This window comes from Mixophyes fleayi, chromosome 7, assembly GCF_038048845.1.
Source record: "Mixophyes fleayi isolate aMixFle1 chromosome 7, aMixFle1.hap1, whole genome shotgun sequence".
In the NCBI taxonomy this organism is placed as follows: Eukaryota; Metazoa; Chordata; class Amphibia; order Anura; family Limnodynastidae; genus Mixophyes; species Mixophyes fleayi.
In genome coordinates this window covers 9,236,360-9,261,529 of record NC_134408.1, presented here as the reverse complement: position 1 = coordinate 9,261,529, position 25,170 = coordinate 9,236,360, and the positions used below count along the sequence as shown (strand labels likewise).

The following is a 25,170-nucleotide window of genomic DNA, read 5'->3' as shown; positions in this document are numbered from 1 at the left end:
TTTTTACATTTCTGTTTTTCTGACTTAAAAACACTATGCACTTCAACATAGGCTTTAGCAGATGACGTAGAGAGATTACCATCATCATGACTGGTGCCAGCAGCTGCTTAGTGCTCCTGGTCTTCTGTGGACTTATGTGAATCCATATCGATGGCACAGCTCAATGTGACTGGAACACTACTACCTCTGTTTCTGTGTGACCAATGGCACTGAGACTGGAGAGTGACAAGAACAATGTGATTGTAAACCGTAGACTTTTAAGAACACTGCCACCTCTCCTGCTTCTGCGTGAGCTATAGCACAGAGCAATGTCACAGGAGACTGCCAAGAACGCTGCTACCCCTTCTGTATCTGTCTGTGAAAAGGCGCCGGATCTCCGTATAGAATCCAAAACTCGTAAGACCCTATGACGCAACAATGACTACAATGATCGGGTAAGCCCGGTTTTCAGAAAACCGAGCCCGAGCATCTCTAGTTGCAGTCTGTAACCCTGGGATTGCTGGGGATGTTCAGTGTTGGCCAAATATATTAGCACCCTTGAAGTTTTTTCAATGGACTATTTCTTCAAGAAATTTGATGAAATTAAAAACAAATTGGTGGATGCAAAAAAAATAAATAAAAAAAAAAAATATTGGCACCTTGTATAAGCTGTTACAAACAATTAGATTTAAAACAGGTGATTCTACATCACTGTGGAACCAAACTTACCTGTATGGAAGATAGTTTTGTGTGAAGGTGAAATTCCCCATTAAGGCATATTATATGAAGGAAAAAACATAACAATTAAAATATTAATTATGGAATTTGACTTTATTCCTGATACAATATACACTTTCCTTATAGCCTCTGAAATAATTCAATCACAAGTATATTAATCACAGAATACAGGATATACACTTTCTGTAAAACAGCTAGATCCTGAGTCTTATCCAACCCTCCTTCCATACTACAAAACCAGCATGTAGGGGCTCAGTGAATGAGGCAGTGAAGGTGTGTAAGTGTCTGATGGGGTCACACAGCTGCTAGAAGGACAGACGTCCGGCCTCATAGTCCAGATATACTCCTAATATCTGCACAAGAGACTCCAGCCGCAGCTTATTGACCCTTAAAATGTGTATCGCTGAGTAACCATCTTCTGACAAACGCAAACACCAGGACTTGTTATTATGTCCTATAAGTGACTGATCTCCTTTCCTGTCAATACTAGAATAAGCAACTCCAACCCACCAATAATTTGTTCTGCTGACTTCCACTTCCCAGTAATGTTGTCCTGAGTTAAAACTTGTGCTGCTTAAGATCTGACAATAACTTGTAAACCTCATTGTATTCTGTGGGTAGTTTAGGTTTGTATTGGACCAGGATGCAGATTTTAAATCCCCTGATACACAGACATTACTAGGAGCGGTGTTTATATCAAGTAATATGTCTGCAGCCTCAAATATGTAGAACCCTCTCTTTACACCAGTCAGAAGATCAAACAAACCTGAGTGCAAAGTCACTGAGATCAGACACTGGTCCAGATCATCTACATAATAAATCATTTTAGGATCACTTTCTGTATCATTCTCCTTCTCACAATAACCATCATAAGTGTCTGATTCTCGGTGTTGTAAGAAAGTTAATGGATCAGTCATTTTACACAGCTCCTCAATATGACGCATCTTGCTGGACTGTTCATCCTTCTGTGCTTCTAGCTGCTGGATCAGATCAGAGACTTCCAGGGAAATCTCCTCTGTCTGTCTGGAGATCTCACTCAGCACTCTCCTCTCTAGGGCTTCCAACTTGTTCCTGATGTCCATAAACAAGTCAGTGACTTTTCCTGTGGCGACAGCGGCTTCTTCCTGTACTTCTCTCCTGTGATCTTGCAGACTTTGGACTTGTTCCTCAGCCTCTGCTCTGCTGGAGGTCAGTTTCTCTAGAATGTTTCTCAGTTTCTCCTGTTTTATCTTCATGGCCTGATCCAACGACTCAACCTGGTGTCCTTTGTGTGATCCTATTACAAAGCAGGAGACACAAATACAGGCAGCATCCTCACAGCAATAATACTCGAGACTTTTTTTGTGAATTCTGCATTTTCTGTGGTCCAGTGATGATGTTGGGTCAATCAGAACATGATCCACAGACTTGTTGTGTGCACGCAGGTGGTCCTCACACAGGGACATCTCACACTGTAGACAGGTTTTCACAGCAGATACAGGAGATTCCAAGCAGTAAGTACAGAAGACCTTGATCTCCTCTTGCTCTGGCTGACTAGATAGGAAACTTTCCACAATGCTACACAGCTTCCTGTTTTTCTCCAGCAGAGGGCGCTCCTGAAACTCTGCTCTGCATTCAGGACAGGAATAAACTTCATCCCTCTCCTGTGTATCCAGCGCACTCACAATACAGACTCGGCAGAAGTTGTGTCCACATCTCAAGGATACGGGATCTGTATAAAAGCTCAGGCAGATGGAGCAGCTCAGCTCCTCTCTCAGACAAGCAGACGCCATGCTGGAGCTAGGGAAGGAAAGTGAAAGTTGTGTGATTTAGGGAAGGGGGTGGAGCATTAGTCACATGTCTCCTAACATCCTGACTCTTTACTGCAATGTCTCTTCCTACAGGGAAACTTCTTTAGAAACACATGTAGTAAATACCTGGGGGTGTGTTAAAAACTAAAGAGAGTTTTATCATACATCTAAACCCTAGGTTCCCAAAGTGTGCGCTGTGGCTCCCAAGGGTGCCGCGACGCTGGCCAGGGGCCAAAAAAAATAATTACCACTCCGTCAGCGCATGGGACCGAGCATCCTCCTCCCTTCTCATTGAATGTCGGGCGTGCCGTCATCACGTCCGACATTCAGTGACGAGCGGCAGGAGAGAGGATGCTGGGTCCCAGGAACCGCCGAATTAGTAAGAAGAAAGAAGAAAAGACAGAAGAAATAGAAGAAGATGGTCAAGTAGGGTAAGTAAAGAAATGGAGCGGAATAGTAATAGGAAACAGCAATGGAGGGGCAAAGGAATGAAGGAGGGCACAGAGTGTGTGGGTGCAGAGGGGGCACAGAGTGTGTGTGGATGATGATGGAGAGGGGGCACAGAGTGTGTGTGGATGATGATGGAGAGGGGGCACAGAGTGTGTGTGGATGATGATGGAGAGGGGGCACAGAGTGTGTGTGGATGATGATGGATAGGGGGCACAGAGTGTGTGTGGATGATGATGGATAGGGGGCACAGAGTGTGTGTGGATGATGATGCAGAGGGGGCACAGAGTGTGTGTGGATGATGATGCAGAGGGGGCACAGAGTGTGTGTGGATGATGATGCAGAGGGGGCACAGAGTGTGTGTGGATGATGATGCAGAGGGGGCACAGAGTGTGTGTGGATGATGATGCAGAGGGGGCACAGAGTGTGTGTGGATGATGATGCAGAGGGGGCACAGAGTGTGTGTGGATGATGATGCAGAGGGGGCACAGAGTGTGTGTGGATGATGATGCAGAGGGGGCACAGAGTGTGTGTGGATGATGATGCAGAGGGGGCACAGAGTGTGTGTGGAGATGATGCAGAGGGGGCAGAGTGTGTGTGGAGATGATGCAGAGGGGGCAGAGGGGGCAGAGTGTGTGTGTGTGTGTGTGGAGATGATGCAGAGGGGGCAGAGTGTGTGGAGATGATGCAGGCGGCACAGTGTGAGTTAGCTGTAAATTATTCTTTGACAGAAATATAATTGAAAAAAAATATATAAAAATATTATTTTCCCTTGGATTTATGTCTATATTTGCATACAACTACATAAGTATTTCTGTCCTGACCTAAATACTTATACTTTTTGACACAACTACTTATAAAACAGGACTGCTCTGTAATTATTTTGGAGGGGTGCCTTAAAAAAAAATTGGGAACCACTGATCTAAACCTTCACCACTGCTAAGAACTAAGAGCAGATCAGTAACTGCTGGTACAAAATACAGTCACTTCTGAAGATCTCTGAGTCGTGTACAAGCCTTTCTGTATTCTGTGTACCAGAAGACCACAGAGCAACATTTTATATGATAAAAATAAAAATATATATTTAGACCTAATACCCTGCACAATTATTATACATAACAGCTGCATTTCCTGCTCAGAAAAAAATCTTTAGTTCATGAAATTTTTTCTAAAATTATATATATCATGGTTTTCTGAATCATTTGTCTGCACTCAGCTCACACACACTCACAGCTGTGCACTTCAGTAATTGTGATATCACTAAACCAGTGCTGTGCATGGATGTCTGTGTAGTCTGACCCCTTTGTATCCTGCATGTAGCACTGTGACCATTTCTACAGATATTCTTTAGTCATTTCTATTGAATATTATAATTAAAAATAAAAGTAATTTAGTTGCCCCAGGGAGACCAGGGACCGTAAACTCGCAAACCTGCTCATGGTAAATAACCTCTCAGCTCAGCCAGATTCTGCTGATTGTCTTCTGCTCTCTGTAATTATGTATCACAGCACCTGATTGTTAGCTCACTGGCACCTGCAGCCTCTCCTGACCAATCAATGGCCAGATCAGCATCTATAACCCCTCAGGGCGAAAGAACCTGCTTAGAAGCCATAGTGGAAGGAGCAGGGTCCCCCCCAGCAGCACTGAGTATATCAAGAGGTAAGTGATGTGTTACTGAGAACAGGGCTGCATGTGACAGGGGCAGTGACATGATGTGAGGAGGGGAATGGAGGCAGCAGGAAGTCACAGACTGAGAGTTATATAGTGGAAGGAGCAGGGTCCCCCGCAGCACAGAGTATATCAGGAGATGAGTGATGTGTTAGTGAGGACAGGGCTGCATGTGACAGGGGCAGTGACATGATGTGAGGAGGGGAATGGAGGCAGCAGGAAGCCACAGACTGTAATGGAGTCGCCCACGGATTCCAGGGAATATTTAAGTTTAACACCAACTTGCACTGATGGTAGTTTGTCAAACTGATAAACCAGAGAAATGTTCATGAGTGAGGTAGCGGTGGTTAAAGCAGCAGCCAGGTCAGTACACAGGCAGCAATCATACAGTGGTCATACAGAAGCCGGGTCAGATATAGAGAAGCAGGAATATTCCAGACAGGCAGCCTTGTACTCGCTGGATCTTAGAGCCGCAGGTGTGAGATCCAGAACCTGTAGGACATCGCTGCTCATGGACACACTTAGATGTTCTTATCCTAGATGTAATTCTGATCTTATGAGCCTGGGACAGAGTTATAACTGACGTGCATTGTGACACTATTCTACTTGCATCATTAGTCATTTTGGTCACCCTGCCCCTGGTGTTTATCCTGTCACATAACTTTGTGTCTTCTGCACTTCCCCTTCAATACTCGCATTATTATTTTGTCCTGATTTTGCTTTTTAAATTTTGGGAGATATAATTTCGGAAGCTCAGGAATCACTGGACATTGGGGGCCTCTCAGAGTGTTTATTGTTTTAGCCAGACAGGGAATCCCGGGAATGTATGTACAGCTCAGCCATCTGTTTCACATTTAAAGTAAATTGTGTAGGAGCCTGAGATATGTGATATGTACATTACAGGTGTGTCAGAAATAAAACATCTGTCATACCAGCAATCTAGAACTCGTTGTGGTTACATCCTCTGCAGAGTTCAACACCTCATATAACGTGCTGGATCCAACACACACATCCAGGAGACCTTTCACCTACACCTCAGTATTATACCTTCATTCAGTAAGTATCTTACCCACTCTGTAGTATCTGCACTATGCAGGCGTCACTGTATCCTCTGTCTCTTCATGTACGATGCACAGTAACCAGGTACCTTCAGAGACCCTTTATTACTGCTCTCCTCGTGCTGCAGTCTCAGTAGACCTTGTTGCCGGGCAGGAGAACCTACCCCCTGTACACGTGCTGCAGTCTCAGTAGACCTTATTGACAATCAGGGGAACCTACCTCCTGTACAAGTGCTGCAGTCTTAGCAGACCCTGTTGGCGGGCAGGGGAACCTACTCCCTGTACACGTGCCACAGTCTCAGTAGACCTTGTTGCCGGCAAGAGGAACCTATCCCCTGTACATGTGCTGCAGTCTCAGTAGACCTTGTTGACGGGCTGGGGCACCTACCCCCTGTACATGTGCTGCAGTCTCAGTAGACCCTGTTGACGGGCTGGGGCACCTACCCCCTGTACATGTGCTGCAGTCTCAGTAGACCCTGTTGACGGGCTGGGGCACTTACCCCCTGTACATGTGCTGCAGTCTCAGTAGACCCTGTTGACGGGCTGGGGCACCTACCCCCTGTACATGTGCTGCAGTCTCAGTAGACCCTGTTGACGGGCTGGGGCACCTACCCCCTGTACATGTGCTGCAGTCTCAGTAGACCCTGTTGACGGGCTGGGGCACCTACCCCCTGTACATGTGCTGCAGTCTCAGTAGACCCTGTTGACGGGCTGGGGCACCTACCCCCTGTACATGTGCTGCAGTCTCAGTAGACCCTGTTGACGGGCTGGGGCACCTACCCCCTGTACATGTGCTGCAGTCTCAGTAGACCCTGTTGACGGGCTGGGGCACTTACCCCCTGTACATGTGCTGCAGTCTCAGCAGACCTTGTTGACGGGCAGGGGAACCTACCCCCTGTACATGTGCTGCAGTCTCAGCAGACCCTATTGCTGGGCAGGGGAACCTACCCCCTGTACATGTGCTGCAGTCTCAGCAGACCCTGTTGACGGGCTGGGGCACCTACCCCCTGTACATGTGCTGCAGTCTCAGTAGACCCTATTGCCGGGCAGGGGAACCTACCCCCTGTACATGTGCTGCAGTCTCAGTAGATCTACTTTTTGGGAGGGGTACTTTAGTTTTTATCTATTTAATCTTTTATTGTCTGCAAAGATCCACTCTGATGATCATCACCATTATGTATATTCACAGCAGGGGTCGTGTATCCCCAGGAGATATCCCTGGAAACATGGGTGTCACAGTAGTTAGCATTGCTGTCTCCCAGCACTAGGGTCCTGGGTTCCATTCCGACCAGGGCCCCATCTATGCAGAGCATTTATGTTCTACCTGTGTTTCCTCCAAGGGCTACTTTTAGTTGCTCCAGTAATTCGTTCCACCCATCTATCTAGCTCGGCGCCTGCACAATGTGATACCCCCGGCCCCTTTCTAATACCTTCAATGTAGCTGTACCTTTTATTTGTTTAAATGATGGGCATGCTGAGTTTTGCCTCTGAAAAACTCTAAAGGAGTCTTCTGTTTACGTGGGTTTCCTCCCACACTCCAAAAACATATTGGTAGGTTAATTGGCTGCTATCAAAATTGACCCTAGTCTGTGTGTGTCTATATTAGGGAATATAGACTGTAAGCTCCAATGGGGCAGGGACTGATGTGAGTTAGTTCTCTGTACAGCGCGGCGGAATTAGTGGCGCTGTATAAATAGATGATGATGATGATGGTCATCATCATTATTACGTATTGTTGCACCAACCCTCCAGCGTCTTTAACAGATTTTCCACCTAAAAGGTGTACCTACAGGTACATCCGTGTCTAATTGTGGCACAAGTATATGAACATGCCCGCACTGCACTACAGATGTATACTTAGACATATTAGATGCGCGTACGCAGTACAGAAACGTGTATCCTACATAAAAACACTTGGTGTATGTCCAATTCTAAATGCTCTCCATTATGTGGCCTGAGCCAGTATTCACCAAAATGCAGAAAAGTAGGAAACATTGAGGTCTGATCACTTTGTGCCACTAATATCCGCCTCTGCTTTGTATCAGGGGTGGGTACATTTTCAAATATCTGTCACTTGAGAACACCCTTTATTATCACCATTGATCTTCACAAAAAGAGTGGGGCATATGTCAGGATGTTACTCTGATTGGCGCTAAGAGGTTTTGTTCTAATAGAAGTAGTCACATGATGTGAAGATACCGGGTTCATCTGGCCCAATTCTACCCACTTTACACTGGCTGCCCACCCAGGGGTGCCTTACTATGCCAGGGAAGTTTGCCCATTACCTTCTAGGGTTCTTATAGTCACTCAGACAAATGCATTCAGAAAGTACAACAATACATTTATTGTAACAAAAATAATCACTAGAAGATTATGTACAAACCGTAAATAAATGCTAGACAGGTACCCACATTGTCTGTCCCTTACCCCCACTAGCTTAAGGTGTTAGTCACCTGGCTGTCCTGACATGCAGAATCCAAAACCCATGGATTTCTCTCAGCTACAGCTGTAGCAGTAGTTTGCTTCCCCAGGTACAGGACAGTGATGATCACCGGGTCTGCAGGTAGAGAACAGAAACTCCACACCAGTCAGCCCCACACCTTCCAGGACTCAATCATCAGAATGAACACCACCTCCCTCCCTGGAGTGGCTCATTATATCCAGGGTCAAATGTCTACATCTTGTTTTCCTCTGCCGCACAAACCACTGGGTGGTTAAACATTGGTGGGTTCTGGACCAGGGGGTTGGAGTGGGTGTGGAGATGAGCTGTCCTTCCACAGTGGCTCCCCTGCTGTGTCCCTAACACAATATCTGTCCTAGTCCTGTGGAAGACAATGGGCAATAATTGGCCTTCCCCCACCTCCAGATCTAGGATAGTACTCGGCCCCTCCTGAAATTAACCCCTTACGAGCATTTTGAGCCAGACCAAGCTTGTAAAAAGTACAAGTTATGCTCCACATTTTGTGACAAACAAGGGACAGGCTGGTAAAGGTGATTTCAATAATGTTTCATCACACATGACATATCAGATGGAAGATGATAATGATGGTGTTGATGATGATGATGACAAGCTCTGATCTTTTAACCTAGAATGGATCCAGAAATAACAGAGAAAATCATGCAGGAAATGGCCATCTCCAAAACTACACTTATTGACATCGAGGGGGTCCCAATGCTCCAGAGCATCAGTGATGTATGGGACACAATATACAACTTCCAGGCCAGAGATGGTGACGTTGTGGTTGTGTCATATCCCAAATCAGGTGAGAGACGTTTTATAGGTGGTTTCAACAGGGGGAAGGATTCTTAGCAGTAACAGTACTGAGCAGTTTAAATTGCTGAAATAGTATCTGAAAATATAGTTTTATCCCTGTGTGATCTCATGACAGGCACCACATGGACGCAGGAGATTTTGGACCTGATACTTCAGGATGGGGTCGTGGAGAAGAGCATGCGAGCCCCCTGCTTTGTGAGGGTGCCATTTCTAGAGATGGCATACACCTGTAAGTGCTTTATAAAACACATGCTGTACAGTAAAGCAAGTTGGGAATGCACACAGGTAGTGGACAAAACAATAGAAACAACCAGGTAAATGAGGGACACGCAGCATATTGAAAGCAAAAGCTCCCACATAAGTGTGGCTCATGCATTAATTAAGCAAATACCATCCCAGCATGCTCGGGGTCATGTATGAAATGCTGGACATAATTATGGCCTGAATGGCTGCAAGAGGAGACTTCAGTGAGTTTGATTGTTGGGGTACATTTGTCAAAAGCTTCTTGACCAAGACAGCTGAACTTGCATCAGTGTCTAAGGTGATGTCAGGATGAAACTCTGAGGGAAAAGATAATCAGCAAATGGCAACAGTGAGCCAAAGAGTATACTGCAGGATCGTGATGTCCACCCATTCATTACTGCAGGGCAAAACTGCAGATTAATGCATTGCAGATATCATCCAGCGGCAGCCAGTTTCTTCCAAATCAGTCCATGTAGAATGCCACAGAGCAGGATACCATAGTTAGGTTGCAGTGCATAGACCGCTCATTACACCTGGTCATGAACGTTTGTGAGTTCAGTGGTTACTGGTGGTCCTGTGATGGGGTGCATTGCCCTGTTATGGTTTGAGGGTTTAGAGGCCATACTGTCTACATGTGTTGGCCCAACGCCCTATTAAGTGACTTACATTGGTGTTTAAATTCTGTATTCACTACCTGTCTAGTGGTTCATGGAATAATAAATCTGGGAATATGTTAATTCTGCCTCCCAGCCCAATTATGTATGCCAGCTACTATAATCATGGTGCCTAATAGAGGAATAATTCCACCATGAAAGGATTCGTTGGTCATACATGGCTGCTAGTAGAGGGAATGCTCAGTACGTTCTAGTATCTATCTACACTTGTATCTACATTATGCCATACTCTATATACTGCATATATGTGTCATGTATGTTCTGCAGAATAATAACTAGATATCATGTTTTCTAGCTCTGGAGGTTGCTAATTCCATGCCGAGTCCCCGTCTGCTTAAAACCCATTTGCCCGTACACCTGATGCCACCGTCCTTCTGGGAGAAGAACGTCAAGGTGAGTGAGGGACGGACCACAGAACAGATGGGGCGACCTCACTAAATTCAGTTTGTTGGACTCTGAAACTTTCATTAGAACTCGTTTATGAACCACAGTAAATGCAGAACCGCACTGTTTCTTTATTTGCACTTGTCCGTCACGCGCATCTTAAGGGACACACAATCCCTAGAAGTGTACAACTAAATCATTCTGCACTTATATTGCCGGATACTCCAAAAATGCACATGGTAGAAATGGTAAAAAAAAAGTCACATCAAAGTCCTAATACTGCTTCAGGAGCACCCCATTTATACAGTATCTCTTATATTTTTCGCCTAAAATACTGCTCATTACCCTCATTTATGTCTTACACTATGAGAATGATGGTACATGGAGATTGTCTTTATTACATGCAATTTTTATTTGTTTAAATGTTTTTACTACATTAGTCAACAATGCTAAGCATGGTGGCACAGTGGTTTACATTGCTACCTCATAGAGCTAGGGCCATGGGTTTGATTCCTACCTTGGTCCTATTTGTGTGGAGTTTGTATGTTCTTCCCATATTTAGGTGGATTTCCTCCCACACAGTCCAAAGGTAGGATAGTTGGTTTTCAGCATAAATGAACCTGTCACCCACCAGGCTCTCAGTTCCTGTCACTTACCTCTCTGCTGTCTTTCTAAGCTTTCCCTGCGGTCCTCAGGCTCTGCTGGTTTCAGATCTCTTTGCAGATGCTGCCCAGTCTGTCTCCACTCCAGGAACATAATCAGGCCACCCAGCTTTGTCTACATAGTCACCAGCTTAACTCCAGAGACACCACCCAGTCTGGGTACTGACAGATTCTCAGGCGTGACCGTTTGAACTGGTCTAATGAATCCCGCTGGTGATCTGCCCCAAGGAGAGGGTTCAATGCAAAGCCTGGTGAATCGGCTTGTGAGTCGGGAAACCGCACAGGGACAAATCGTACAGTTTCTGCAAGAATTGTCCTTCCGGCTGGATAGCATTCAAACTACTTTCAGTTCAGGTGACTCCTCTGTTCCTGCACAAGCTCCACCTATTCAAGTTCCTGCCACAGCTTCTAACCGTCATCTGCCAACTCCTTCCAAAGGGTTTCTGAACCCATGTAAGATCCTTTTTGAGCTAGAGCCCAGCAATTTCCCTATGCAGAAAGCAAAAGTTGCATTCATTATCTCCCTCCTATCGGGACAAGCATTAGCCTGGGCATCTCCATTGTGGGAAAGAGCAGATCCCCTGCTTTCCTCATGTTCTGGATTCACAGCAGCCTTATGTCGGATCTTTGACGAGTCAGGCAGAACCACTTCTGCATCCTTAGATATTCTACGCCTTTGACAAGGCTCTCGTCCTGTGGGCCAATATCTGGTTCAGTTCCAAATATTAGCTTCTGAGTTGAAGTGAAATGATGAGGCCCTGAATGCAGCCTTCTGGAGTGGCTTGTATAATAAAATTAAGGATGGACTATCTACTTGTAAACTGCCTTTTACACTTGAGGAGCTAATTTCCCTGTGTACTAAAGTTGATTTATGCTTTCGGGAACCTGCCCTGGAGAAAAGAGAGGGTGAAAATTTTAAGCCGTATCGCCAACTTTGGTCCTGGCAGTCATCGCCACCAAGCGATGACCCCATGCAGGTGAACCGTTCTCGTTTAACCAAAGAGGAGCTCCGGGACACTAACTTGATTTCTGCCCCAAGCGTCCGGGAAACTCTCATTCTTAACCAGTGATGGAGAAGCTAGGTTAGGAGTAGTCAATTCTTCTCCACAAAAATCTGATTGTGTACTCTCTTGAGCATGCTCAGCGAACCAAGAACCTCTCAATTCATCTTGATTCTGATGCCGCTGGAAACATTACTGACACAGCGGTTCAAGAATTGCAGTAACCCAGAGAGCCGTTACCTCAACCTTTCTACATCCACGGCAGTGGATGGAAGTCACATTTCAAATAGTATTATCACCCACCAGACACATCCTCTCAAGATTAGAGTGAGGGTTCAGCACTCAGAATTTCTTAAGCTTCTTATCATTCCCAAAATTTCAATATTTTTAGTCCTAGGTTTACCTTGGCTCCAGTTACATAACCCCCAGATTGATTGGACTACGTCTCAGATTACATCCTGGGGTGTATCTTGTAAGGACTCCTGCCTCCAGTATGTTATACCATTTCGAAACTTGCCTTACAGGGACTTCTCTGATGTCTTTAGTAACGCTGGTGCTGACTCCTTACCGCCACATAGAGAGTGGGACTGTCCTATAGATTTGATACCGGGAATAACCCCTCCTAGGCGGCATGCCTACCCACTCTCTCTCCCTGAGATTAAGTCCATGTCTGAATATATCCAGGAGAACCTTGAGAAGGGGTTTATCAATCCATCTTCCACCCCTGCTGGAGCAGGTTTCTTTTTGTGAAGAAAAAAGATGGTGGTCCCCGCCCCTGCATTGACTACAGAGGTTTGAACGATATTACCATTAAAAATTGTTATCCTTTGCCCCTTATCACGGAACTGTTTGATTGTGTCAGAGATGCCACCATCTTTACCAAAGTAGACTTGAGAGGGGCTTACAATTTAATTCGAATTCGTGAAGGGAACGAAAGGAAGACTGCTTTTAACACTCGTGACAGGCACTATGAATTCCTTGTCATGCCATTCGGATTGAGTAATGCCCCAGCGGTATTCCAGCATTATGCCAATGAAATATTCCGTGACCTCCTCTACAAAACAGTTGTTTACTTGGAGACATTCTTATCTCCTCCAAAAAATCCGGAATCACATCATGCCTATGTCAGACATTTTTTCACGACTCTGTACCAACCGACTCTTTTGTAAATTGGAGAAATGCAACTTTGAAGTCCCATCCATCTCCTTTTTAGGTTACATTATTTCTGGTACTGACTTATAGATGGACCCAGAGAAGCTCAGGGTGATTCTCAACTGGCCTCTTCCAACCACTCTCAAGGTGTTCCAATGCTTTCTGGGTTTTGCAAACTATTACAGGAAATGCATTAGAAATTTCTCCACTCATGTGGCACCCATCACAGCCCTTACCAAAAAGGGGTCTGATCCCTCCAAAAGGTCTGAAGAAGTTACAGCAGCATTCCACTGCATCAGACAACTTTTTCTTTTGGCTTCAGCTCTTCGCCAGTCTGATTTATCCCGACCTTTCATCCTGGACGTGGATGCCTCTGCAGTAGGTGTAGGTGGTGTTTTATCCCAGCATTTTGAAGATGGATATCTTCATCCCTGTGGCTTTTTTCTCGCACATTTCTTCAGGCAGAAAAAAAAATACCCTATAGGAGAGCAAGAATTATTGGCCAATAAGTTGGCTTTGGAGGAATGGAGACAGTTGTTTGAATGTGCCAAATATCCCATCTGTCGTCACAGATCATTAAAAATTATGTATGTAAATTCAGCCCACTGTCTAAATTCTAGACAAGCTAGATGGGCCTTGTTCTTTTCCAGGTTTATTTCAAGGTATCCTACCGGCCAGGATCCCAAAATTGTAAGGTCGATGCTCTCTCGTTCCATGGTTCAAGAAGAGGATCTTTGCCTCACCCAAAAAAGATCCATCATCAACAGCGCCTGATTAAGGGTTCTGGCCGCCCTAGGCTAATACGGCCGCAGCGCCCCCCCCCCCCCTCCTCCGAATATATAAGTGTATAGGAACACTCCTGAATATGAATGTTCAGGTGTATTCTCCAGCATTCTAATTTAGACAGATTGTGCCATTGTCTCTTACCTGTCCTTGCTCTTCTCTCTTGCAACTTTGTTATCCTCTCGCTGGCTTCTGGAAAGTTGGCGTCCTTTTTTGAAAATGCAAAAATGTATTATAATGCAAACCCTGAATGATTAGGCCCTTTAGTTAAAACAAAACACTCCATTATGGCCAGCTAAAAGTACCCCATTGGACAGGCATATATAAGCAATATCTGAATATTTGTTGTCAATCAAATACAAACCTCTACCAGCCCCATCTCACTAATATTTAGTATTCTAGTGATTGCTGAGACCACCCATGTGACCACCACACAATCATGAGATTCTGCCCACCAAAGCTGCTCTATTTTTTAAATACCCCCTGCAGCCATTTTCCTTAACCACAACCCCCCCCCCCCGCACAGCCATTTTCCTTAACCCCTGCTGCAGCCATTTTCTTTACCTCCCACCCTGCATCCATCCCCCTTGCAGCTATTTTCCTTACCTCCACTCTGCTAGCTAGCTATCCCCCCCCGTCACATCAAAACTCCCCCAGTCACATATATCAGCCCCCCTCCTCTGCCCTCCTTCATACATATCAACCTCTCTACCTCCCTATAGATTTTCATGGCAGCCCTCCCTCCCCCTCCCTATAGATATGCAGGGTAGTCCCCCCCCCCCCTCCCTATAGATATGCAGGGTAGTCCCCCCCCTCCCTATAGATATGCAGGGTAGTCCCCCCCCTCCCTATAGATATGCAGGGTAGTCCCCCCCCTCCCTATAGATATGCAGGGTAGTCCCCCCCCCTCCCTATAGATATGCAGGGTAGTCCCCCCCCCTCCCTATAGATATGCAGGGTAGTCCCCCCCCTCCCTATAGATATGCAGGGTAGTTCCCCCCCTCCCTATAGATATGCAGGGTAGTTCCCCCCCCCTTCCTATAGATATGCAGGGCAGTTCCCCCTCCCTATAGATATGCAGGGCAGTTCTCCCCCTCCCTATAGATATGCAGGGCAGTTCCCCCCCCCCCTCCCTATAGATATGCAGGGCAGTTCCCCCCCCCCTCCCTATAGATATGCAGGGCAGTTCCCCCCCCCCCTCCCTATAGATATGCAGGGCAGTTCCCCCCCCCCCCTCCCTATAGATATGCAGGGCAGTTCCCCCCCCCCCCCTCCCTATAGATATGCAGGGCAGTTCCCCCCCCCCCTCCTTATAGATATGCAGGGCAGTTCCCCCCCCCCCTCCTTATAGATATGCAGGGCAGTCCCCCCCCCCCCTCCTTATAGATATGCAGGGCAGTTCCCCCCCCCTCACCCTATAGATATGCAGGGCAGTCCCCCCCCCCCACCCTATAGATATGCAGGGCAGTTCCCCCCCCCCACCCTATAGATATGCAGGGCAGTTCCCCCCCCCCCCACCCTATAGATATGCAGGGCAGTTCCCCCCCCCCCACCCTATAGATATGCAGGGCAGTTCCCCCCCCCCTCCCTATAGATATGCAGGGCAGTTCCCCCCCCCTCCCTATAGATATGCAGGGCAGTTTCCCCCCCCCTCCCTATAGATATGCAGGGCAGTTCCCCCCCCCTCCCTATAGATATGCAGGGCAGTTCCCCCCCCCCCTCCCTATAGATATGCAGGGCAGTTCCCCCCCCCCCCTCCCTATAGATATGCAGGGCAGTTCCCATCCCCCCCCTCCCTATAGATATGCAGGGCAGTTCCCGTCCCCCCCCTCCCTATAGATATGCAGGGCAGTCCCGTCCCCCCCCTCCCTATAGATATGCAGGGCAGTTCCGTCCCCCCCCTCCCTATAGATATGCAGGGCAGTTCCGTCCCCCCCCTCCCTATAGATATGCAGGGCAGTTCCGTCCCCCCCTCCCTATAGATATGCAGGGCAGTTCCGTCCCCCCCTCCCTATAGATATGCAGGGCAGTTCCGTCCCCCCCTCCCTATAGATATGCAGGGCAGTTCCGTCCCCCCCTCCCTATAGATATGCAGGGCAGTTCCCCCCCCCCTCCCTATAGATATGCAGGGCAGTCCCGTCCCCCCCCCCTCCCTATAGATATGCAGGGCAGTTCCGTCCCCCCCCTCCCTATAGATATGCAGGGCAGTTCCGTCCCCCCCTCCCTATAGATATGCAGGGCAGTTCCGTCCCCCCCCTCCCTATAGATATGCAGGGCAGTTCCGTCCCCCCCCTCCCTATAGATATGCAGGGCAGTTCCGTCCCCCCCCTCCCTATAGATATGCAGGGCAGTTCCGTCCCCCCCCTCCCTATAGATATGCAGGGCAGTTCCGTCCCCCCCCCTCCCTATAGATATGCAGGGCAGTTCCCCCCCCCCCCTCCCTATAGATATGCAGGGCAGTTCCGTCCCCCCCCCTCCCTATAGATATGCAGGGCAGTTCCCCCCCCCCCTCCCTATAGATATGCAGGGCAGTTCCCCCCCCCCCCTCCCTATAGATATGCAGGGCAGTTCCCCCCCCCCCCCCTCCCTATAGATATGCAGGGCAGTTCCCCCCCCCCCCCTCCCTATAGATATGCAGGGCAGTTCCCCCCCCCCCTCCCTATAGATATGCAGGGCAGTTCCCCCCCCCCCCTCCCTATAGATATGCAGGGCAGTTCCCCCCCCCCCTCCCTATAGATATGCAGGGCAGTTCCCCCCCCCCCCCTATAGATATGCAGGGCAGTTCCCCCCCCCCCCCCTATAGATATGCAGGGCAGTTCCCCCCCCCCTCCCTATAGATATGCAGGGCAGTTCCCCCCCCCCCTCCCTATAGATATGCAGGGCAGTTCCCCCCCCCTCCCTATAGATATGCAGGGCAGTTCCCCCCCCCTCCCTATAGATATGCAGGGCAGTTCCCCCCCCCCCTCCCTATAGATATGCAGGGCAGTTCCCCCCCCTCCCTATAGATATGCAGGGCAGTTCCCCCCCCCCCTCCCTATAGATATGCAGGGCAGTCCCGTCCCCCCCCCTCCCTATAGATATGCAGGGCAGTTCCCGTCCCCCCCCTCCCTATAGATATGCAGGGCAGTTCCCGTCCCCCCCCTCCCTATAGATATGCAGGGCAGTTCCCCCCCCCCCCCTCCCTATAGATATGCAGGGCAGTTCCCCCCCCCTCCCTATAGATATGCAGGGCAGTTCCCCCCCCTCCCTATAGATATGCAGGGCAGTTCCCCCCCTTCACTTACCTGTAGTTGTGCCAGCGTCGCTCCTCAGATCAGCAGATAGGAAGTGAAGACATCCTGCTTCCTGTCTGCTGCACAGCAACAGGCAGCCTGGCGATTGGCTGTGTGTTGCTAACCACTGACCACCAATGCTTTTGATCGTTGAGCCCTCCACCCCCCTGTGGCGATTTCCCCCCCCCCCCCCCCCTGAAAAAAAAATGTAAAAAAAATACCCACAGTGCAGCGCCCCTGGCTGCAGCCTGGTCAGCCTAGTGGTTGATCAGGCCCTGATCATCAATCCTGTGTCTGTTTCTACCACCAATATTGTTCCTACCTTGCCTCTGGGAAAAATTTCCATAGCTCCAGCACTTTGCAAAAAATTGCTTCAATGGGCTTATGCCTCCTGATTCTGGAGTCTCTCAAATTTGTCCAAAGGTCCTATTGGTGGCCTACTCTCAAGCAGCACATCCAAGAATTCATAGCTTCCTGTTTCAGGTGTGCCCAAGATAAAATATCTTATCAGACACCTGCCAGCCACCTTCAACCATTGTCTATTCCTCACCAACCCTGGACTCCTATTATGTCTATGGACTTCATTACTGATCTACCAGTTTTTAATTCGTTCAACACCATCTGAGTTGTAGTTGACAGGTTCTCCAAGATGGCCCGTTTTATCCCTCTCATTGGACTACCCTCCACTCCAAAACTGGCTCAATTATTTCAAATGCCAGCCTGGTTCCCAGCAGACAGTCCAGCTTTATTCCAGTTACATTCCGGTTCCAGCATTACCAGTTTTGTTCAGTCATCCAGCATTCCGGTTTCGTTTTGGTTCATCATCCAGCATTCCAGTTCTTGGATTTTGGTTCCATTACAGACAGTGTTCGTTTTTAGCTCTAGGGAGTTGGTAATTGCAGGTACCAACTGCCTGGAGTTGCCATATAAATTATGTTTCTGCACAGCGTGGTTAAATTACCGTATAACCGGCTACTCACATAAGTCCCCACGCTGAGTTGATGCAGAATCTTGCGCTCCGTTCCACTTGGTGAAGTATGGACACTTCAATGTCACCCTGTCTCAAGGGTTTTACATCTAAATTTATCTGTATAGATCAATGTTTAAGAATAATTTATGGTTTATTGTGAATGGGAATGTGACTATTTATACTTTAATACGTATTACTAGTGCAGTCACTATACACTTTATCCTGTTTGTATTTTATAAACCTGCGTATGACCAGAATTTCTGGTATAAAGTGTATATATTAATCTTGTATAATGCTCTGACAGATTGTATACGTGGCGAGGAATCCTAAAGACTGTCTGGTCTCCTATTATCACTTCCACAAGATGGACAACACTATGCCAGACCCCGGCACCTGGGAGAATTTCTTTTCAACTTTTCTCTCTGGAAATAGTGAGTCCTGAAATATCTTGACCATACTTTGTGTACTCCATGGGGATTTTGCTGATTTTTACTCAGTGACACTTTAAGTTCTGGAAGTAACTACCCAACGTATTCATCTTCCTCTGCTTTATTCATATATTTATTTTTTAAAGATTTTATTTTGCAAAGGTCAATAGTAGGTATCAATCGGTGACGCAATGTATTACAACAGATGTATGAAGATACAGGTAGTAAAGCAAACGGCATCCATTAAAGAAAAGAAATTAAAGACAGACATTGACCCGAATTTACAATAAAGAAAGGAGACGCCACAAAAGAATGAAGTTAGACAATATAGTGTGGAAAGAGGAGGCTGTGTGGTGAGCCACCAGAAGGTGAAAGGATAGGAACAGTGGGGCAGAGGATTGAAAAGAGAAGGGAGAGATGTGAAGGGTGAGGTAGAGAATAGAGGGCAGGATCCAGGTGGAATGATGTTAGTCTGAGTTATTTGGCTACACTCTTACTCAAGTAAGGGAATATGATGTATGGGCAGAGGAAAACTAAAAGTGTGTAGCGGAAGGCAGTTTGGTTATTAGATGCCCATGATGATTACATGACAATTGGGTAAACGGAGAAACAAAAACCTCAGCAGCAAAGGACATTGGGTTTGCAGTGTGTGGGAACCTGAGTACATGAAAGAGTATGGATGCTCTAGAGTGCTCTCAAACTTGAAATATCTGAAGTTGCATATCTTGAAAATCGATAGTGTCTGCAGATCTAATTGCATTAAGCAATTTTTCTTTTGTTTGATAGTAATGAAGGTGCACTATGTCTGGTGGCCTCTGGTCAGCAGCTGGTTTAGCTCTAAGGGCTCGGTAAGCTCTATTCAACAAATTCTGTCTGGGAGCAGGTGCTTGGAGAGGCTGGAGGGGAACTCGGGCAGAGAAGAGTTGGTCACACTCTGGTACATGACTAATCATCAGATTATTTTGCCATGACCTATTCTCTTGGTTGTCTTGTTTCTCTTTCAAAGACCCCATCTCAGTATGAAGCAGTACTAGTTCTCGCTCAAAGGTCGTCGGAGCACGACAAATATCTTTAATTGTCGACTCAAGAGTGTTAGTCCTAGTGCTGAGAGCTGCTATTTCTGATTTGAATTCGACAATAACTTTCTTAAGTTCTTGCTGGAAAGTTTAATGTCATGTGCTAGGTTAGTGATAGCCGTTTGATTTTAAAATCTGATAGCTCTTTGTTATTTATCTTTATGTATTTGTCTTGTTCCTCCAATCGTTCTCTGTGTGGTGGAAATATTAAGAGGAGAGGAAGATGGAGGGAGGCTGGTCACTTATGTAGAAAAAGGGTTAAGGCACTCCATCAAAGCATCATGGCCCCTCAGGGTCAGGGACCCACTGGAAGTCTACATCCGATTCCCCAATTCGGAGTTACAGGGATGTAAGTCACAACATTAGTGTGCCCCAAGGATTGACAGGTCAGCAGCAATTGTAGTGTGGGGAAACAACAGTATTAGTAAATAACCACAGGGTGGCAGCAGAGTTCCACTCAGAAAATATTATAAGCAATCTGGTCAGGTCAATCAGATTGTTGTCCTTTACCTATACCGGATTTAACAAATTGAAGGAGGGTACTCTCTGTATAATGACACCACAGTAGAATCCAAGTGTGCAGAGTCAACTGGAGCCCAGATAAAGGTCACAAGAATGGTGCAGGCAAGAAGGCAAACTTTTTCTGAGCCGGGTGAGTATGGCCTTGGAGGAATGCAGTGAAATCCAGGCGAGTCTACAAAGAAGTGGTGGCTACAGACAAAGATTTTCCACTGAATGTGTAGCAATCAGCAGGAATGGTTTTTGCTGGGGCAGCGATGACATAGATCTGCGCGACAGATGCTGGAGGGCAACGCCGGATATCACCGCCGACCGGAGAGAGCAGGAGACTCTATGGATTGTGGGAGCAGGTGAGTGGAAGGCTCGGGGGCATATAGCTTCTCCAGGGTCTCGGTGGAGACAATCTTTAGACAGGCCGGCACTGGGAGCCGGGGAAGCAGCTGACACGTGGTTACCAACCGCTAGTAGTCATAGGCAAACCGAGGGGGGGGGGTTCCTAGTGCATGGAAACCCCCCCTCCAAGCCTGGGGCACTGTATAATAAGGTGGCTGGACCCTGCCCCACTTCACACTGCTCTGTTTGAAAAGGGAGAGCTGCGTGCCCCTAACAGTAGTGCACACACCATTGCCCATGTATATTATAGGGATAGGAATAGTTGGAGAGCAGCCAAGCACTGTCTAATATTATAACCATGCCCCCATGCATGCTGGTCACGCCCACTGGTGGCGTGGTGTGAAATCCCCCTCTACAAATCCTGCGTTTGCCCCTGGTAGTGGCTCCAGTAAAAGTTCTCTGCAGGGCTAGGCTCCTGCGGTCACTGTCAGGTCTATCAGTGCAACCACAGCGGGTTGGGTAAAGCCGTCTGCAGCGCAGTTGTTGTCTCCGTCTTCCCGGTCAGTAGAGGTTTGTGTAGTGGGACATGAGGGCCGAAATAGGTGTCTCTGAGATTATTTCAGGCTCGCAAGTATTGTAGTAGACGGCCCGACTTTCCTTGTCACGTCACAGCTCCTATGGCAAGAAGACTGACAGGAGTTTTATCATGGTGGTCAGATTACCAGATCCGGGCCAGTGGGCCAAAATAATCAGCATGAGACTATGCTGCACTATTCTCCACTGTTTTGGTGGTTAGGATTGTAGGCCAGTAGCCCCAAATCTGCAATTTCGGGCAATGCAATGCCAGAGCGGGTGTAAAACGTGTCTTGCAGTAATGTTTTCCAAACCACGCCCCCCTGCTTTATTCATTTTTATTTCAGTCAACACCACCCAAAACTGCTTCTCCATTGATTCAGTCATTACAACGTAGTGCAGAGTTGCACATTTTTCTTGACTCCTGCTCTGAAAATAAGCTGAGCTATTTATTACAGGGGCCTCTTTACAGAAATGTCCTCTGCTCTGTTATAACTCTGTTTTCTTCTCTTAGTTTCCTGGGGAAGCTGGTTTGACCATGTCATTGGATGGTGGAATTCAAAAGGGAAACATCAGATACTCTACGTCTTTTATGAGGACATGATCGAGGTAATGGAGATATCTGCAGCCGAGTATACTTGGTCAGTTATAGTTCTAAGACATTTCACTCAGTGCTATTCCTTCAACAGGATCCCCAGCGTGAGATTCAGAGAGTGATGAGATTCTTGGGTAAGGATCTCCCTGAAGAGGTTTTACAGAAGATCCAGCACCACACTTCCTTCAGTTCAATGAAGGCAAACCCAATGGTCAATTATGATGTCCTCCTACCATCGGTACTTGACACGTCCATCTCAACGTTCATGCGCAAAGGTATGTGACTATGCTATAAAGGCCAATAATAATATCAAGCAAACCTTAAAATGCAACAGATTCACAGAGCCGGAAGTTAGGTGGGATTGGCAGTGATGGATATCCTGCAAGATATTATTTTAAGATAGATGGAGACCTATAAAGATTAGATTTCCCATCCCAGAGGAAGTGGCGCTGGTGCCCAGAGGGGGCTGGCTACTGGCTGCACAGGGACAGGAGGCAGACACGTACCCCTGCCCAGACTGATCCTTGTGGACAGATAAGGGAGTCAGTATCGATTGGGGGCTGAGAACTGGTCTACCAACCACCAGAGCTGTGTAAGGAACTGTATAAATGCAGGTCTAGTAACCCATGCAATCAGTACATTCTTGTGGTATATTGGTATTCACTTGAAACAGCCCTTATAAGAACTGAACTCATACTATTAGATCCTGCTTGTTTCTATGATGACACTGTGTTCCTGTGGCCAACAGATTAAGGATTGCAGTATAATCCACCCCCAAGCTGTCCTCAGCTGAGCCCATCATTCCAGAGTTCATATTTTTCCAGCTACCCGGCAGTTCTGATGCACAGTGAGCGGTCAGAAGGGATTAAGCCAGAACAACAGCAAGAGGTGCTGCCCAGCTACAAGAAGTGTGAGCAGTGCCAGTGAAAGAGCCTGGTGGTGGATGCAATTGCCCAACTGGAGAAATCATGTTGATGTGCAACTAATTGGTAGCTCACGAGGGGTTTTGCTAGTTTTCAGCAATGAGCTGATGAAGCTGGTCACATGTGGTGAAATTGCAGTATGGGATTCTCCTGGCCACCAAAGATGGTCAAAAATGATTGAAATCTGGATGGATTTCATTCATTCCCAGAAGAAAAGTCAGTTGTCTGGTGACAGCTATCACTGTGTATCTGGTCATCGCTCGATTGTTCTAATGCAGCCCCAATAATGGTTGAATATGTCCAATCTTGAAACTCCTGTGTGGCCAAATTGGATCTCCAAAATGCCTGGCTACCTTTTCAAAGAATTACATTTCATATGGTCCATGCTTTTGGGGGTATCCATTCCATTTCCCTTTATAAAAGCAAAACAAAAACCTTTCACTCCTGCAGGGATGCACTGGATCCAGGTTCTAAGATTAAACCAAACACAAAACCCTGTTAGAAATTATACTGACAGTTCCCGATCCAAATCTTGTAGGGAGAATATGGTGGACAGATAGTAACATTTTCTTTGTTTTCAGGAACTGTGGGAGACTGGAAGAACCATTTACTGGTTTCTCAGAACATTTTATTCGATGAAGAATACAAGAAGAAATTGGACGGCAGCGGACTAAGCTTCCGCACTGAGCTCTGAGAAGGAACGCGGCTGTTAGAAGCTATCAGCAGAATTTTCTTCTATTCTATTGAAGCTGAACCTGAAGAACAAGCTTAGAACCATCTAAGAATTTACATTGATCAGTATAGATGAAGATAAATGATTTCATGATTAAATCTCATGTATATCTAATAAACTTTCATGTTTGTAAATACCAGTGTAACATTTGGATTTCGAGAGAGAGAGAGAGAGAGAGAGAGAGAGATTTTCACTAACCTAGGGCAATCTGGGGAAAAACAAAACCAAGCTGGTTTTGCATTATGGGTCGAGGGTTGGATAAAGCTCATGTAGAGGCTCAGTGAATGAGGCAGTGAAGGTGTGTGTCTGATGGGGTCACACAGCTGATGGAAGGACAGATGTCCGGCCTCATAGTCCAGATATATTCCTAATATCTGCAAAGGAGAACCCAGCCAGTTTATTGACCTTTGAATTGTGAATCACTAAGTATACAGCTTCTGACAAATACAAACACCAGGACTTCTTATTCTTTCCTATTTGTGACCGATTTCCTTTCCTGTCAATACTAAAATAAGCCACTCCGACCCACCAATACTTTGTTGTGCTGACTTCCACTTCCCAGTAATGTTGTCCTGAGTTAAAACTTGTGCTGCTTAAGACCTGACAATAACTTGTAAACCTCATTGTATTCTCTGGGTATTTTTGGTTTATTTTGGACCGGGATGCAGATTTTAAATCCCCTGATACAGACATAAGCAGAAGCTGTGTTTTATATCAAGTAATATGTCTGCAGCCTCAAATATGTAGAACCCTCTCTTTACACCAGTCAGAAGATCAGACAAACCTGAGTGCAAAGTCACTAAGATCAGACACTGGTCCAGATCATCTACAGAATAGATCATTTCAGGATCACTTTCTGTATCATTCTCCTTCTCAACACCTACTCTACCTTTTGATCCCATTACCTCACAAATTGGTAGGTCCTTGTCTCGAGTGCTCTTTCCACCTCTAACTAAAATCTGTAATCTATCTCTCTGCTGGTATTTCTCCATCATTATTCAAGCATGCAGTGATTACTCCTATTCTAAAAAAAACTCTCTCAAATTACCGCCCCATCTCTCAGCTCCCGTGCCCCTCCAAACTTCTTGAGAGAATTGCCTACACTCACCTTACGTTTCCTTTCTTCAAACAACCTATTGGACCCTCTTCAATCAGGCTTTCGCTCTCATCACTCCACAGAGACTGCGCTGAACCAAGGTTATCAATGATCTGATCTCCGCTAATTCTAAAGGTGATTACTGTCTTCTAATTCTCCTGGATCTCTCGGCTGCATTTGACACTGCTGACCACTCTCTCCTCATACAGATGCTACAATCCCTAGGTCTTCAAGACACTGACCAACATAGTTGTATGAGTGAGCATACAGCCCACTAAATACTTTGTGACCTTTGCATTCTAGCTGGACAAATATTCAATATGATGTAGCACTTACCCTTGAGTATCAAACCATTGTCCCATAGATTGTAAGCTTGCGAGCAGGGCCCTCTTACCTCTCTCTATGTATGTATGTATTACCCAGTATTGTTTTATTACTGTCTGTTCCCAGTTGTAAAGCGCTAAGGAATCTGCTGGCGCTATATAAATGTTGATGATGACTGATTTTTTAAATCATCACAGCGCCACATAGTGGGATTTTTAATAAATAAAATAAATAGATGTAATATCCTGCACAATACTTTATATGCTGCACTTTTCAAACATTACTGACAATATTGGCCGTAAAGTGGAGGGTGTGTGATGGGAGAAGAGGGAAGGCACACTGAAACTTGAGTCAGCCAGGCATGGGAGGTCTCACTCTGCCTTTGTGCTGCCGTGTGTATGTGTGCTCTCTGTTACTCTGACTTGTGTGTCTGTTTTGCATGTGCTCGTAGGATGTAGTGTTGCTTTATGGCTCC

The 25,170-nt window shown here is 46.5% G+C and overlaps 2 protein-coding genes across 2 annotated transcripts; one reads left to right on the top strand and one right to left on the bottom strand.

Annotated features, from left to right (window-relative positions):
* Nucleotides 1-812: 812 nt before the first annotated feature.
* Nucleotides 813-4,410, bottom strand: LOC142097278 (E3 ubiquitin/ISG15 ligase TRIM25-like). Its single transcript, XM_075178973.1, has 2 exons — nt 4,386-4,410; nt 813-2,496 (listed from the first exon to the last, which is right to left on the bottom strand). The coding sequence occupies exons 1-2, from the start codon at nt 4,391-4,393 to the stop codon at nt 1,023-1,025; spliced, it is 1,482 nt and encodes a 493-aa protein (XP_075035074.1). The 5' UTR covers nt 4,394-4,410; the 3' UTR covers nt 813-1,022.
* Nucleotides 4,411-5,589: 1,179 nt separating this feature from the next.
* Nucleotides 5,590-23,409, top strand: LOC142097280 (sulfotransferase 1C1-like). Its single transcript, XM_075178976.1, has 8 exons — nt 5,590-5,678; nt 8,771-8,943; nt 9,070-9,183; nt 10,167-10,264; nt 18,400-18,526; nt 21,539-21,633; nt 21,714-21,894; nt 23,124-23,409. Exons 2-8 carry the CDS (start codon nt 8,772-8,774, stop codon nt 23,234-23,236), a joined length of 900 nt encoding a protein of 299 aa, XP_075035077.1. The 5' UTR covers nt 5,590-5,678; nt 8,771; the 3' UTR covers nt 23,237-23,409.
* Nucleotides 23,410-25,170: the final 1,761 nt, after the last annotated feature.

What these genes read in the sequence shown, in the direction of transcription:
- LOC142097280 (XM_075178976.1), top strand. Translation starts at nt 8,772, where the DNA reads ATGGATCCAGAAATAACAGAGAAAATCATGCAGGAAATGGCCATCTCC. An exon ending in TCTAGAGATGGCATACACCT is followed by an intron (nt 9,184 to 10,166) that starts GTAAGTGCTTTA and finishes CATGTTTTCTAG; the next exon opens with CTCTGGAGGTTGCTAATTCC. An exon ending in TCTGGGAGAAGAACGTCAAG is followed by an intron (nt 10,265 to 18,399) that starts GTGAGTGAGGGA and finishes ATGCTCTGACAG; the next exon opens with ATTGTATACGTGGCGAGGAA.